Genomic DNA, 17,491 nt, shown 5'->3' on the forward strand with positions numbered 1-17,491 from the left:
CTGCCACTAGTTTCCTGACATGTACCATTGCGCATCATCTGTACCCAATGGCATGTCACAATATACACTCCTGGAAATGGAAAAAAGAACACATTGACACCGGTGTGTCAGACCCACCATACTTGCTCCGGACACTGCGAGAGGGCTGTACAAGAAATGATCACACGCACGGCACAGTGGACACACCAGGAACCGCGGTGTTGGCCGTCGAATGGCGCTAGCTGCGCAGCATTTGTGCACCGCCGCCGTCAGTGTCAGCCAGTTTGCCGTGGCATACGGAGCTCCATCGCAGTCTTTAACACTGGTAGCATGCCGCGACAGCGTGGACGTGAACCGTATGTGCAGTTGACGGACTTTGAGCGAGGGCGTATAGTGGGCATGCGGGAGGCCGGGTGGACATACCGCCGAATTGCTCAACACGTGGGGCGTGAGGTATCCACAGTACATCGATGTTGTCGCCAGTGGTCGGCGGAAGGTGCACGTGCCCGTTGACCTGGGACCGGACCGCAGCGACGCACGGATGCACGCCAAAGACCGTAGGATCCTACGCAGTGCCGTAGGGGACCGCACCGCCACTTCCCAGCAAATTAGGGACACTGTTGCTCCTGGGGTATCGGCGAGAACCATTCGCAACCGTCTCCATGAAGCTGGGCTACGGTCCCGCACACCGTTAGGCCGTCTTCCGCTCACGCCCCAACATCGTGCAGCCCGCCTCCAGTGGTGTCGCGACAGGCGTGAATGGAGGGACGAATGGAGACTTGTCGTCTTCAGCGATGAGAGTCGCTTCTGCCTTGGTGCCAATGATGGTCGTATGCGTGTTTGGCGCCGTGCAGGTGAGCGCCACAATCAGGACTGCATACGACCGAGGCACACAGGGCCAACACCCGGCATCATGGTGTGGGAAGCGATCTCCTACACTGGCTGTACACCTGTGGTGATCGTTGAGAGGACACTGAATAGTGCACGGTACATCCAAACCGTCATCGAACCCATCGTTCTACCATTCCTAGACCGGCAAGGGAACTTGCTGTTCCAACAGGACAATGCACAACCGCATGTATCCCGTGCCACCCAATGTGCTCTAGAAGGTGTAAGTCAACTACCCTGGCCAACTAGATCTCCGGATCTGTCCCCCATTGAGCATGTTTGGGACTGGATGAAGCGTCGTCTCACGCGGTCTGCACGTCCAGCACGAACGCTGGTCCAACTGAGGCGCCAGGTGGAAATGGCATGGCAAGCCGTTCCACAGGACTACATCCAGCATCTCTACGATCGTCTCCATGGGAGAATAGCAGCCTGCATTGCTGCAAAAGGTGGATATACACTGTACTAGTGCCGACATTTTGCATGCTCTGTTGCCTGTGTCTATGTGCCTGTGGTTCTGTCAGTGTGATCATGTGATGTATCTGACCCCAGGAATGTGTCAATAAAGTTTCCCCTTCCTGGGACAATGAATTCACGGTGTTCTTATTTCAATTTCCAGGAGTGTAATATATTCATACACGCTATCACAAAACGGTACATCATAGTTCGACTAACGTTTTGACATATAACTATTGCAGTCATGATGTGAGCATATGACATGGGTGAGGAAAATCGTGGGGAACAGTGGCAAAGTCAACCCATTATGTTAGCTCCCTGTGGGTGCCGTCACCTTACCATTTTTAATTTATTTTTATAGCATCAGTCTATTTAAACCATTATCAAATGGTTCATATGGCTCTGAGCACTATGGGACTTAACATCTGAGGTCATCAGTCCCCTAGAACTTAGAACTACTTAAACCTAACTAACCTAAGTACATCGCACACATCAATGCCCGAGGCAGGATTCGAACCTGCGACTGAAGCAGCAGCGCAGTTCCGAACTGAAGCGTCTAGAACCGCTCGGCCACTCCGGTCGCCAAATCATTATCAAAACTAAACGTACAATTATGTGTGTTTCACCAGTACAGAAGCCATTTCGTTTCACGCTTGTTATGATGGAAGCAGCTTTCACAGGCTGTCACACTACTCGTGAAAATCGTATTCTTCATTTCGAAATTTCTGAATGAAACCTTGAATGACCATTCCTCTCTGAGATTTATGGTGTTTGATGGAATAAACCCCAGAACTAACAGGCACAAAATTTTGAAGAACAAAAGCGTTGAACCATTTCCAACATTACACTACATGTAATTGCAGCTTTTCTTGGGATTTCATGTACAGTGGCAAGAGTATCATATGCAATGAACTCTCCAATTCTGTCATTACTGCCTACCATAGAGGCAACGACTGTGAACCTCATCTCGGATGCCAGACCTGCGCTAAAGCAGTATAATGCACTTGTCAAAAACACTCCACACATCGACATTTGCTGCTTCTGACTGCTGTTAAGTACAGAACACTTAGACCACTTTCAACAGAACTCTCTGTACCTCGGCAAGCAGTGTGCTAGTCCCGCAACTGCAGTCGCTGGTTCAGTTCTTACTGACAGGAATTGTTTCTTCTTTCTTTCTATTTGATTTGTAAATCACCAGATAAAAAAAAATAAATAATATCACAATTTTTAATGAAAATAATATTGTTTTTATTTTTAACAGCCAATCACATGGAAATGTGATTATTCAACGTAAATTAAGATAGGGCACAAAACTGCAAAATGTCAAATAGACATAAACCGTCTTGTTTTATTTTTATAGAGTATTATTGATACACTTGGTGTAACTAAATCCCCTTCAGCCTTTAAATACAGATTGCTTACATCAAAATAAGAAAAATTGTTGAGTAAATATGGGCTCTAAATACATACGTTAAGAATTATGATCACTAATTCAGTACAAAAGTTGTGTTTCACAGGAACCATGAAGAGCAAAAATTGACAGATTTTAAGTTATGTATTTTAGGGCCCTCATTTAGAAAAAAAAAAAGGTTCAAATGGCTCTGAGCACTATGGGACTCAACATCTTAGGTCATCAGTCCCCTAGAACTTAGAACTACTTAAACCTAACTAACCTAAGGACATCACACACATCCATTCTCGAGGCAGGATTCGAACCTGCGACAGTAGCAGTCCCGCGGTTCCGGACTTAAGCGCCTAGAACCGCTTGGCCACAACGGCCGGCCCTCATTTACCAGACATGTTTTTCTTGCATTCGTCAACACTACCTCCTTCACCTTCCAAAGTATGGAAGTCAAAGTGCTTGCAACAGAAGAGACATGTTTCATAGTATCGAAAATAAACAACTACTCATACCTCACGAGATAATCATTTTAGAGCCCATGTTTACTATACTTTTTTCTAGTTTTGATGTAATGAACTTTTATTAAATTTTTCATTTAACACTAAAACATTTCGCTGTTTTCTACTAAATTTAAATTTATTGTCCATACTCATCTCACAATTCACTTTTTCATTTTTAATTTTAATAATAAACAAAAAACTAATACGTCCAGTTCCTAAGGTCTCCTTATCGGATGAATTCCAGCAAAAGATTTACCTTTTTAAGCAATTGATTCTCTGGCAGCAAGCTGCTGAACTGAAAGTTCAGTGTCGGTGATGTTGTAAAGTTACGTTGTCATATGATAGTAAGTTAATGGTGTTGCAATGTTCCAGCACATACTGTAAAGTCTGTGGATGAAGACAAAACAGTTGTTTTTATTATACTTTTGCATTACAGTCATAACAAAGAGTTGCTCACACTGCAAACCATTGTGAAGTGCATGGCAAAGGGTACTTCACATTTTATCTCGTACTTGGCTTTCTTCCCCTTCCATTAACGTATTGAATGTGGGAAAATGACTGCCTTAACGCTTCTCTATATGCTATAATTACTCTGATCTTGTCTTCGTGATGTTTATAGGACATACACATGGGTATGTAGTGTAATATAGATGGGTTGCACAAGTGTTTTGCAAGCAATATCTGTTGTAGAATGACTGCATATCCTTTGTGCTCATCCAATGAACTGACATCTATCATTTTCTTTGCCTATGGCTGAGCGTTTGTGATCACTACCACATATTCTTACATGTTAGTGTTTTTGTCAGTTGACTGATTCCAGCTGTACTGTAGTCACAGTAGAGTACTTTTGTACATATTGTTCAGTGCACTATTATGAATTTCGAAACATTTAAACAGTTATGTTCCTTTAAAGTGTGTAGTATAAAATGAATGTAAAAAAATTAGGTACCTCATCGTCAAAGCCGTGTGTGATCTCATGGCCGATGGTGGACCCGATGCCGCCGTAGTTCATGTACTTGGGACGGTCGGTGCTGAAGAACACACCCTGTAGGATGCCTGCCGGGATCCCTGCGGAAGTCACACACACTTCCATCACCGCACGTATTGCTGCTCTGGTCAAAATTTTCTCCATTAGTAATTGATAGTTAGTAACCAACATTCAACTGCCAAGCCCATTTCTCTTACTCCAATAACAAGCCTCTAATATACTAAAAGATCACTGAATAAATGAGCATGTGGCACAATGGGAAATTACAGCATGAATAAAATTCGCAGAAAGACGTCTGAACCAGTGAATGTTGACTTACAGATGCTTCGAGTTGGTTGGTGGAATGCATTACTGTAACTCTGGAGTGTTACTGAAACACATGGAAAGTTGTTGGTACCATCATCATCATCAACAACAACAACAACAATCATTTGACTCCCACTGCTGGATATGCCCATTTCCCCAGGATTATCCACATATACATGCATCCCTATCGCTCCAGCACAACTTTGTGGAGTCATCCCACCACCTACCACCACATCATTGGCTCTGCCTTCCTCCACCTCCAGGAGTCCACAAAGAACTTCCTCACTCCGTCTGCTTCCATTCTCCTGGCCAGATGCCTCACTCACCACCATCTCATTCCCATCGCCACAGTCACCATATCAAATGTCTCCTCCCCCCCCCCCCCGGTCTGTATCCCCTGATCCATCTACTTGTCTCCCTGTCTCTGCAGTAGCTCACAACATACATCTCCCTATCACTTGCTGGGTAACAATCAGTTTTTGAATAGTTTTCACCTTTAAACTGCCATAAGTCACACCTGGTGACATGCACTAATTACGAACATCCCATTTGAGAGAAATAACAAGCATCATTGGACATCTCACGTAGTTCCATATGGATGACGTAGTAATAAGCATCTCTGGCATAGAGAAACAGCTGAAGGTGTTGAAAACAAATAAGTCGCCAGGTCTGGACAGAATCCCAATTCGGTTTTACAAAGAGTACTCTACTTCATTGTTCCCTTACTTAGTTTACATTTATCAAAAATCTCTCGACTGATGCAAAGTGCCAAGCGACTGGAAAAAGCCCAAATGGAAGGACCCGCAAAATTACAGACTGATATCCTTAACATCGGTTTGCTGTAGAATTTTAGATCATATTCTGAGTTCGAATATAATAAATTTCCTAAAGACCAAAAAACACATGTAGTGTTCTTGAACCCATGGCCCATCAGCATCTATACTTCAATTAGACGACTTGTTTAAGTATATACTGAGCTTGAATGATGGTAACAATAGAAGTGATAGATATTCATGTGAAGCACAGATATGTATGGGCTACAGCTGAACTAGATAATACAATTACAAAGGAAGCAACCATGAAATTTTTACTGACTTATTATTTGTTTTTGCCTTTACACAATAATTACACAACTATCGAGAGTTTGCATGGATGAAAACTTGTAAATGCTTTCCATGTGGAGATTCTCATGAAGATATTGCTGAAAATGAATGTGTGTCACATACATTTGAAATATGTTAAATAGGTGCTTTGCTTTCATGTGGTTGATCCTACATGTTTCCTTTCAAACTGTGTTTACAAGAGACAATTTCCCCATTACTACCCCTACAAATAAGGGTGTCACAGATGTCTTATCCCCACAGTAACTGTCTTCTAGTAGGAACAAGAGGATATTAAAAATGATGTTCTTCAGTTTTCTTCACACTTAGAGGATTTGAAGGACAGTGTCTGGACATAAACTTATAAATTTCCTAAAGCAGTAAAATGCAATTTTTAAAAAAAAGTGTCTTTGAAGATGAAAATATTTCTGAGTCCTGTTAAGTAGACAACATTTCCAGCTTATTGAAAGAGTCTCTGACACAGCATGTTTGGTGTCAGTGTCTTGTAATTGTAAAGCTGCTACAGTTCTCATCAGTAGCAAGTTTATCAAAAAATTTCATATTTATTAACTCATGTAAATGTGTATTAATAAATAAAACAATGTGCAACATCAAATAGAAAATAAAATAGTTTTTCTGAAGATTCGCAGGTATAACTGATGATTATATAATTTTTTGATTAACACACAGACTCTTGTATGTGTACAAAGTTATAAATAAAAAACATGAATTATAAATGAAAACAAATCGTTTTTATTAATAAATCGTGATACCGTGTTTGTTAACTGATATTTGAGTTCAATATTAAACATAGGTTTGAAATAAAAGCAAAAGAAAAACTGTTACATATGTTATTTGAACAAATTACTTCACTTTTACAACACTTGTATGCTATGCACTTAGATACAACAGATTGCCTTGTTGATGTGGTCTTCAGTCCTGAGACTGTTTCGATGCCACTCTCCATGCTACCCTATCCTCTGCAAGCTTTTTCATCTCCCAGTACCTACTGCAACCTACATCCTTCTGAATCTGCTTGTGTACTCATCTCTTGGTCTCCCTCTACGATTTTTGCCCTCCACGCTGCCCTCCAATGCTAAATTGGTGATCCCTTGATACCTCAGAATACGTCCTACCAACCGGTCTCTTCTTCTTGTCAAGTTGTGTCACAAACTCCTCTTCTCCCCAATCCTATTCAATACCTCCTCATTAGTTATGTGATCAACCCATCTGATCTTGAGCATTCTTCTGTAGCACCACATTTCCAAAGCTTCTATTCTCTTCTTGTCCAAACTATTTATTGTCCAGATTGCCTTAATATGTCTGAAGTGTTGTGAACATATAGGAACTCTCAAACCTTCTGATCTTGTGATTATTTCAAATGTTTTTGAAAATTGTGTCCTACTGCTTTAGGAAACTAATGTCTGGGCACTGACTTTCCAATCCTATGTGTGTGGAGAAAATCAAAGAGGGGCACCATGTAAGTTCCCTTTTAAGTCATATTTCATGTTGTTTTGGAAAACACACACACACACACACACTCTTCTTGTCTCACTTACCGCTTGCTTCTTGGATAGAAAGATCTAACAGATTGACATGGCTGAGGGGGGGGGGGGGGTTCAACAGCTTCAGTAGATGATGATATATGTAAACAAAATATCATATCCATTACCATGCCATGCAGAACCATGCAATAATAACAGCAATGAATCTTAGAAATGAGAGCTGTCTATCACTCACAGTAGCTACCATTTGGATCGCCTGACACTTGTACGTCATAGGTTCGATGAGCCGTTGCGGCGCAGCAGACTCACCTATAGAGTTCTCGAAGGGGTTGTAGTAGGCATTGACCAAGGCCGCATAGCCGTGGTTGATCCACTCGGTCTTGTTGACAGGCTGTCGCAACTGGCTGAACGAGTAGTTGGTCTGGAACTTGGTCACGTTGAGCATGCTCTCCAAGTACAGGGATGGGCTGACATCTAGCTACAAGGGTACACTCTCAAGTAACACATGTGGTGAGGTATTAGCAGAAATGTATCTTACAAGAAAACAGGTGTATTATGCTCGAGGGAAGTATAGGGTGGGAGAAACTGCTTGGTCACAGCTCAGTCTCTCAAGGTTGGATATTGGTATACAGTAGTTTCCCGATACAGTTGGAGACTACATCAAAGTAACTGATCCAAAAGTTTTCTGTAGGGTGTGCAGAAGATGCAATGGTCAGACACTCACTCCCTGGCTACTCTATAGAAACCCCAGCATATATGTGATTGAAAGTTGGTTTGGTCACAGTTTAAACTGGTAAAAACCCACCAGTGGGACAGTGTAGGGTTCTGGTAACAGAGAGACCATGAATTCATATGCCCACACAGAAGTTTGGAAATGTGTTTCCCAAACTTAAAAGTCTCTGAACTGAGCAGTCTGAGCTGTACTTTCCCCACAGATCGGTGCTGCATATCCGTGTGAGAATATACGGCATTAACTGAGGATCGAGGGTTGTGAGACGGTAATACTGGCTGACTGCACTGTTTGGTGTGTCAAACTTGTGTCACTCACATCAGTCCCACAGTCTTTCATGCACGGCACGCACAACACTCACCTGGAGTAAGTTGCCTAGTCTATCTATCCGTTGCCATGAGTTGGCCTCTTGTTAGCGCAGTGGGAAATGTCAAACGATGTTACAAGGAGTTTCAATCGAGGAGTTTGTGGCGTCCAAAGAGGTATTTTAAAAACTTGACTAGAACAGCACATCCTTAGACCTCGAGAAGTGGCATTTCGATCGAAAAACTGGAGTAGTTGGATGATTAGTGGTCAGTGGCAGAGAGTGAGTTGTGTTTATGCTGATCTCATGAGCTCTGTAGGGGAACTCCAGAACATGCCACAGCAAGCAGTGGTCTGGCAGTCACACTGGCAGATTGCATATGAAACAGCTGACATTCCAGGCCGATACTGAGGTAGCAGATGGCCGACCACGATACGGCGGTCGTACTCTGGGGCTTTCGAACACCAAAATTGTCCAGCCTTGTTGTCCCTGTCCTGTGACTACAGAAATTTCCATTTTTCATCTAGACCAATAGTAAGATGCAATAGTGTAAGAAAAATATACGTGACAGGAAATGTCAACTCATTAAAATACACTTCTGGAGTTCCACGTTCACTAAACTGCTACTACTGTCACTGTTTTCGTTACATTCCAAATAAGTTATGGTCGGTATGGGTCATTCTCAGAGGACACTGCTTATTTACGAACCTGATTTCTTCCCCATTCGGTTGTTTTCGTGTCCAAAAGCATATTACCGATGTACATACCGTAATGTCATTGAACAAATGATATCTGTTTTGCTCCGTTGTAGCTACTGTACATTCGTCTTATTTTTGGCTAAGTGACACTAAGCTGAGTACTCCCAAATATGAAACTTGATGTTGGTTTATTGGGAGACCATTATTTGAGCCAAACAATGCGGTATATGGAAACTGTGAAGGTGTACAGTATGGGATGTACTCAACTAGGCAACACCCATTCTGTTGTGATCACGTACTAGGTTTGTAGTCGAACACGAGGTGTAACTGAAAAATTCCTTTCTCGTTTCCTATTGGCTGTCTGGGACACCCCGTTACAAGAAAGCATTGCTTTTTCTGCCCTTTCATTAGCTAGCCTTCTGGAATGGAAATGCAGAATGGACTGACCCAAAGAGAGAATGAAGGTGTACAGGGAAGATGTACATATTGTGAGAGCATGCCGCAAATAGTATGGATGTTATCACCTTCACTGTCTGTGATTTTTTTTCTCAAAGTGACTATGGTGTGAGTACAAGTGGCACACGTTTCACAAGGACAGTTCTTGTGATAAATAAGAAGTACCATGCCATCCTCAAAGAAAATTCGAATATTTGCTGCAATCAGCCTGGCAATGGAAAGAACACTTGCAGTGCTTGCCTCAAAAGTACATGTTCACCTGCAATATCCACTTGTAATCTCCGTGTATTACAACCAGCCCACATCACCTTGTTTCCATCTGTGATGACAAATGGGGAACTACTATGTTGCAATAATGAAACTCCATTTTGGGTAAAGGATATCTGACAATTCTGATCTATAGTTGGGAGGTTTGTAAGATTGGAGAAATGATCAAAAGGTAACAGGATTGTTCAGTTTATTCATAGTATTTTTCAAATTTTTTTATCTTGTTGGTACACATGCTTCTGATATATGTTTTCATTTTCAGCTGTTTTGAATGTTCAGTTTATTGATGCCAGTGGAAAAGGTTATAAATGTTTTCGAGTGTTCGGAAGATTTTACTTCAGAAAAGGGTGGGTCAAAGAATTTGCATCAAATTTTGCTTGGAAAACGGATAAAAGCCCACTACCGCATTCGAAATGTTGACTGCGGCTTTTAGCTACTCTACTATGAGTAAGACAAGAATTTATGAGCCATATAAACGTTTCCAAGGGGGTGGAGAAGATGTTGAAGACGACAACTGCCCTGAATGCTCTAGCACATCAAAAACTGACATCAATGTGGGAGAAGGAAAGGAAATGGTGATCAGAGGTTGCTGATGTAAGTATAATACACTCTCAGACATTTTTCCATCTCCGTTTGGGGTAAAACCTCAAGCTTTCGACGATTACCTCCATTGTCTTCATCAGGAGCAAATGACTGATGATATTGCCATATTCTTTGGCTCATACTTACTCTACTATGAGTAAGACAAGAATTTATGAGCCATATAAACGTTTCCAAGGGGGTGGAGAAGATGTTGAAAACGACAACTACTCTGAATGCTCTAGCACATCAAAAACTGACATCAATATGGAAGAAGGAAAGGAAATGGTGATCAGAGGTTGCTGATGTAAGTATAATACACTCTCAGGCATTTTGCCATCTCAGTTTGGGGTAAAACCTCAAGCTTTCGACGATTACCTCCATTGTCTTCATCAGGAGCAAATGACTGATGATATTGCCATATTCTTTGGTTCATGCTTACTCTACTATGAGTAAGACAAGAATTTATGAGCCATATAAACGTTTCCAAGGGGGTGGAGAAGATGTTGAAGACGACAACTGCTCTGAATGTTCTAGCACATCAAAAACTGACATCAATGTGGAAGAAGGAAAGGAAATGGTGATCAGAGGTTGCTGATGTAAGTATAATACACTCTCAGACATTTTGCCATCTCAGTTTGGGGTAAAACCTCAAGCTTTCGATGATTACCTCCATTGTCTTCATCAGGAGCAAATGACTGATGATATTGCCATATTCTTTGGCTCATGCAAAGCAATTTTTTCAGACATTTTGGGCAGAAATGCGTAGCACCAAAGTTTCTTCCGAAAAGTTGAATTTCGATCAAAACTGACGTCTGGTAGACATTGCTCGGGAATTGCTGAATAAGTCGACAACGAACCAGAACTTCTAAAGAAAGTTGTAACTTGTTTCAAAATATTGGTGAACGGGCCCACACCAATGCCCAGTTGTCCCAATGGAAAATGGCTATAACAGTCAAGCCCGAAAAAAATTCGAGAAGTCCAATAACATGTGAAGGTTCGTCTCATTGTTTTCTCCAATAAGAATGGGACAGAGCATCGTGAGTTCCAGCTTTGTGGTCACAGTCAATGAGGAATACTACGTAGAAGTTATGCATCGTTTGCGTGTAGCAATCCGAAGAAAACAACCAGAATTGTGGCCGCTCGTGAAAATTGCATCATGATATAATGCTCCCATTCACACTTCAATGCTCATTTGTGGCAAAAACCAAAACCACTATTTTGCCTCAGCCATTGAACTCTCCGGACATGACTGCATGTGACTTCTTTCTGTTTTCAAGGCTAAAGGGAACTGTGATAGGACGTCATGTTGCCACAACTGATCAAATAAAAACAGAATCACTGAAGGAGCTGAACACCATCATGAAAAGTGCTTCCGAGATTTTAAAAAAATGCTGCCACAAGTGTATTATACCTGAGGGGGATTGCTTTGAAGGGGACAAAAGTGAAGTTAATGTTGATGAATAAATAAAAATTCTTAAAGAATATAAAAATTCACGCTTTTGATCACACCTCGTATAAATCAAACCGCTATCACTACAACCCCAAGTACCACAGAGTACCCCAAATGGGTAGGTGTTAAGCCTTGCTTCAGATACCTTAACATTGGACAAAAAATTCGCCACATCCATATGCCTAGTAGAGTGCAACACACTGACGTCTGCTCCTTGAAAGTGTGTTACAAAACTGCGGTTACCATTCTTATGTGGTTTACCCATCAACCCATTATACAACCAAGAGAGACACAAAGCCATCATCCATCACAGTAGTAAAAGTTTACACGACAACGATCTCCGCAGATGAAGACGAGATTTGAAGAAATGTACGATAAGGTAAAACAGATAGATTTTTCAGATAGTTAAGTGAGACGAAAATTTCTGATGGGGAACTAGGATGCAATAGTATCAAACAGAATGAATGTGGACTGGGGAAAAGGAATGAAAAAGGAAGCCGCCTGGTAGCCTTTGCAGTTTCGTGGCGGGAACAAGACTTCTGGTCAGGTGAATTCAGGGTTATCAATACAAAATTAAATAGGAGTAAGGCAGAAGCAGTTTTAATAACGAATACGAAAACAGAAATGCCAAGATGTGATTTAAGAAACGTGAGAGAAGGTTGTGTACGTGAGAGAGACCTGGATGCAGTGGTAGGTTTCAGATTCAGTATACAGGGTCAAAAGTATTTAAACCGACAAACTCTGGGAGGCTGTTGGGGACATCAAAACAAATTTTTTCCCTAATATCATTTTCTCCTATGAGGAGTATTTAAACCAGTAAAGCAAGATTTCTCTGGAGGCAAATTAATGAAACCAACAAGCTCTTTTCCTTTTTTTTATGACCAAGATACTGCAAATTAACACAACCAAATTTCAATTACAGTGTTGTTGTTGTTGTTGTCTTCAGTCCTGAGACTGGTTTGATGCAGCTCTCCATGCTACTCTATCCTGTGCAAGCTGCTTCATCTCCCAGTACCTACTGCAACCTACATCCTTCTGAATCTGTTTAGTGTACTCATCTCTCGGTCTCCCTCTACGATTTTTACCCTCCACGCTGCCCTCCAATGCTAAATTTGTGATCCCTTGATGCCTCAAAACATGTCCTACCAACCGATCCCTTCTTCTAGTCAAGTTGTGCCACAAACTTCTCTTCTCCCCAATCCTATTCAATACCTCCTCATTAGTTACGTGATCTATCCACCTTATCCTCAGTATTCTTCTGTAGCACCACATTTCGAAAGCTTCTACTCTCTTCTTGTCCAAACTAGTTATCGTCCATGTTTCACTTCCATACATGGCTACACTCCAAACAAATACTTTCAGAAACGACTTCCTAATACATAAATCTATATTCGATGTTAACAAATTTCTCTTCTTCAGAAACGCTTTCCTTGCCATTGCCAGTCTACATTTTATATCCTCTCTATTTCGACCATCATCAGTTATTTTACTTCCTAAATAGCAAAACTCCTTTACTACTTTAAGTGTCTCATTTCCTAATCTAATTCCCTCAGCATCACCCGATTTAATTTGACTACATTCCATTATCCTCGTTTTGCTTTTGTTAATGTTCATCTTATATCCTCCTTTCAAGACACTGTCCATTCCGTTCAACTGCTCTTCCAAGTCCTTTGCCGTCTCTGACAGAATTACAATGTCATCGGTGAACCTCAAAGTTTTTACTTCGTCTCCATGAATTTTAATAATTTTGTCATGACTGGCTCTCCCAAGGCCGTCAGTAGTTCTAATGGAATGTTGTCTACTCCGGGGGCCTTGTTTCGACTCAGGTCTTTCAGTGCTCTGTCAAACTCTTCACGCAGTATCGTATCTCCCATTTCGTCTTCATCTACATCCTCTTCTATTTCCATAATATTGTCCTCAAGTACATCGCCCTTGTATAAACCTTCTATATACTCCTTCCACCTTTCTGCCTTCCCTTCTTTGCTTAGAACTGGGCTGCCATCTGAGCTCTTGATATTCATACACGTGGTTCTCTTCTCTCCAAAACTCTCTTTAATTTTCCTGTAGGCTGTATCTATCTTACCCCTAGTGAGATAAGCCTCTACATCCTTACATTTGTCCTCTAGCCATCCCTGCTTAGCCATTTTGCACTTCCTGTCGATCTCATTTTTGAGACGTTTGTATTCCTTTTTGCCTGCTTCATTTACTGCATTTTTATATTTTCTCCTTTCATCAATTAAATTCAATATTTCTTCTGTTACCCAAGGATTTCTAGCAGCCCTCGTCTTTGTACCTACTTTATCCTCTGCTGCCTTCACTACTACATCCCTCAGAGCTACCCATTCTTCTTCTACTGTATTTCTTTCCCCCATTCCTGTCTATTGTTCCCTTATGCTCTCTCTGAAACTCTGTACAACCTCTGGTTCTTTCAGTTTATCCAGGTCCCATCTCCTTAATTTCCCACATTTTTGCAGTTTCTTCAGTTTTAATCTACAGGTCATAACCAATAGATTGTGGTCAGAGTCCACATCTGCCCCTGGAAATGTCTTACAACTTAAAACCTGGTTCCTAAATCTCTGTCTTACCATTATATAATCTATCTGATACCTTTTAGTATCTCCAGGGTTCTTCCACGTATACAACCTTCTTTCATGATTCTTAAACCAAGTGTTAGCTATGATTAAGTTTCAATTACAGTAGATTTTCAAAAATGTCTCCATTGACACGTATACAAAGGTTACACCGTCAGATCATGTTCTGTTTGACACGGGCAAAAACCCCAGGAGTGTCCTGAATTGTTTCTGCTGCTACTATCTGGGGAACCAGATCCTCTCCTGATGGAGCAGGAGTTGCGTAAACAAGGTTGCGCATCTCTCCCCACACAAAAAAGTCCAGAGGGGACATATCTGGGGATCGAGCAGACCATGGTACAGGACCACCTCTGCCAATCCACTTTTCTGGGAACCGTCTGTCCAGGAATCGACGCACGCGACGACTGAAATGTGCCGGCGCCCCGTCACGTTGGAACCACATGCGTTGTCTTGTAGGGAGCGGCACGTCTTCCAGCAACTCTGGCAATGCTCTGGCGAGAAAATTGTAACAGTGCCTGCCATTTAATGGCCTAGGTAGCAGATACGGCCGAATTAAACTGTCCCCAACAGCACCGATCCACACATTAATAAAGGACTGCACTTGATGAGCGCTAGTAACTGTGGCATATGGGTTATCCTCACTCCAAACATGCTAATTGTGCATGTTGAAGACTCCACCACGCCAGAACGTTGCTTCATCGGTAAACAACACAGAGGCTGGAAATGTAGGATGCATTTCACAGTGTTCCAGGTACCACTGCAAAAACTGTGCTCTGGGTGGATAACCAACTGGTTCCAGGTTGTGGACACGCTGTAAGTGAAATGGACCTAACAATTGCTCTCGAAGGACTGTTCTTACATTCGTCTGATTCGTCCCCATGTTACGTGCAATTGCACGAGTGCTGACTGAAGGATCCCGCTCCACATGCTGCAAGGCAGCTTCCTCAAATTGCAGCGTTCTTACCGTGCGACGGCGTCCCTGTCCAGGTAATCTGCTAAATGACCCGGTCACACACAGACGTTGGTACACAGCAGCAAAGGTCGTATGATGCGGGATACGGCGATTAGGATGTTGTTGTTGATAAACCCACTGTGCAGCTCGGCCGTTGTGGTGCGCTACGTAGTACGCACTAACTGTATCAGTGTAGTCAGTCCAGGTGTATTACCCTATTAGCAAACAGGGACAATTCACTACTACACTGGTGGACAGCAGTTGCCTACAACTGAAGAGAGTAATACGCCCACTAACAACTGAAGATCGTAATAAAGCCTGCACTGGTTAAAATAATCATCATAGGGAAAAATGATATTAGGGAAAAATATTGGTTTTGATGTCCCCTACAACCTCCCAGAGTTTGTCGGTTTAAATACTTTTCACCCTGTATACTGGTAAGACAGAGATTTCGAAACCCGATTTTAAATTGTGAGACATTTCCAGGGGCCAGATGTGGGCTCTGACCACAATGTACTGGTTATCAACTGTAGATTAAAACAGAAGAAATTGCAAAAAAGGTAGAAAACCAATGAGATGGCACCTGGATTAGTTGAAAGAACCAAGGGTTGTTGAGAGTTTCAGTTGGAGGATTGGGCAATGAGTGACTAGAACAAGGGAAAGGAGTACAGTAAGAAATGAATGAGTAGCTTTCAGAGATGAAATAGTCAAGGTAGCAGAAGACCCAATAGGTAATGACAATCTGAAGGTAGCAGGGCTGAAGCACAGGGAGTGAAAGGCTATTTACAATTTGTACAGAAACGAGACGGCAGTTATAAGAGTGGAGAGGCACAAAAGGGGAGCAGTGATTAAGAAGGGAGTGAGACAGGATTGTAGCCTATAGTGTAATTCAATCTGCACATAGAGTAAGCAGTTAGGGAAACCAAAGAAAAAATTTCGAGTCCAGGAAGAAGAAATACAAACTTTGAGGTTCGCCGACGACTTTGTAATTTTGTCAAAGGAAGCGAGTGACATGTAAGAGCAGTTGAAGTTGATGAGCAGTGTCTTGACAGATAGGTATAAGATGAATATCAGCAAAAGGAAAACGAGGATGATGGAATGTTGATAAATCAAGTCAGGTGTTGCTGAGGGAGTCAGATTAGGAAACGAGACACCTGAAGTGAACTTGCCGGCCACGGTGGTCTCGCGGTTCTAGGCGCGCAGTCCGGAACCGTGCGACTGCTACGGTCGCAGGTTCGAATCCTGCCTCGGGCATGGATGTGTGTGATGTCCTTAGGTTAGTTAGGTTTAAGTAGTTCTAAGTTCTAGGGGACTGATGACCACATCAGTTGAGTCCCATAGTGCTCAGAGCCATTTGAACCATTTTTTGAAGTGAACTTTGCTATTTGGGCAGAAAAATAGCTGATGATTGCCAAAATAACAGAGGATAGAAAGCGTAGGCTGGCGGTACGGAAGATATAACCGGTAGGCTGGCAATGGTGAGAAAAGTGTTTCTGATGAAAAGAAATTTGCTAACGTCGAATATATATTTTAGTGCTGGCAAGTCTTTTGTGAAAGTATTTGTGTGGAGTGTAGTAGCCACATATGGAACTGAAAGATGGATGATAAACACAGTCATAGCTACAAGTATTTTATTTATTATTGGACAACCTTATATTTATTTGTCCCTACCATCTTCTGTTGAACTTATTTATGATTCATCGTTACGATTAAATCACTTCCAAATGATTCATTATTAATATAATAAACTTCTTTCATCCGATCGACACAATTTTTCCACTCTTCATGAGAAACAGTTCCACAATCTTGATGAGAATAGGTATTTCTTCCACTACTTTGCAGTGCATGAAATTCAGCACCTGATTTAGAAGCATTATTTATCTCCCACTTAGGAAGACACTGTGATGATAAGAGAAAGTAATGCGGAGGCAGCGAGTGGAAGTGGTCCGAGTTACGTAGACCACCGCTTAACGCCACTTCTTGCAAACAGCACTCGCTCAAGCCCAGAACCTACTTCTGTATGTACACCACAAAGCTTTGTTCGCACTGTACATGCGAGCCCACGTGTCCTACTTTATAGAAGAGCCATACTGGAGATGCCAAAGAGCCACGTGTGGTGCATGAGCCACAGTTTGCCGACCACTGATGTAGACTAAAGAATAGTATTATTTCAGAAAAAATACCTATAATTTTTTTGATCACACCTCTGAATTCTTGTTTGTTAATACCCTGCCATTGGGGTCCGAACATCTCGGACTGTGACAGGAATCCAGTTGGGTGTAATGGTTCCAAAGGACAGAGCGGAGTGGTGTGTCACTTTGGCTCTAGCTACTACGATCC

At 42.0% G+C, this 17,491-nt stretch overlaps 1 protein-coding gene across 6 annotated transcripts in view; it reads right to left on the reverse strand.

Moving 5' to 3' along the window:
• Positions 1–17,491, reverse strand: part of LOC126295227 (neprilysin-2-like) — a 229,318-nt gene that overhangs the window by 30,032 nt on the left and 181,795 nt on the right. For 4 of the 6 annotated variants that reach the window (XM_049987572.1, XM_049987574.1, XM_049987573.1 and 1 more), the window contains 2 exons: positions 7,431–7,599; positions 4,172–4,290 (listed from right to left, as the gene is read on the reverse strand). In XM_049987572.1, the coding sequence (XP_049843529.1) occupies positions 4,172–4,290; positions 7,431–7,599 (288 nt within the window). Of the gene's footprint in view, positions 1–3,363; positions 3,513–4,171; positions 4,291–7,430; positions 7,600–17,491 lie in introns of those variants that run through there. The other 2 variants (XM_049987577.1, XM_049987576.1) reach the window with 2 other exon arrangements.

Source organism: Schistocerca gregaria, chromosome 11 (genome assembly GCF_023897955.1).
Source record: "Schistocerca gregaria isolate iqSchGreg1 chromosome 11, iqSchGreg1.2, whole genome shotgun sequence".
NCBI lineage: Eukaryota > Metazoa > Arthropoda > Insecta > Orthoptera > Acrididae > Schistocerca > Schistocerca gregaria.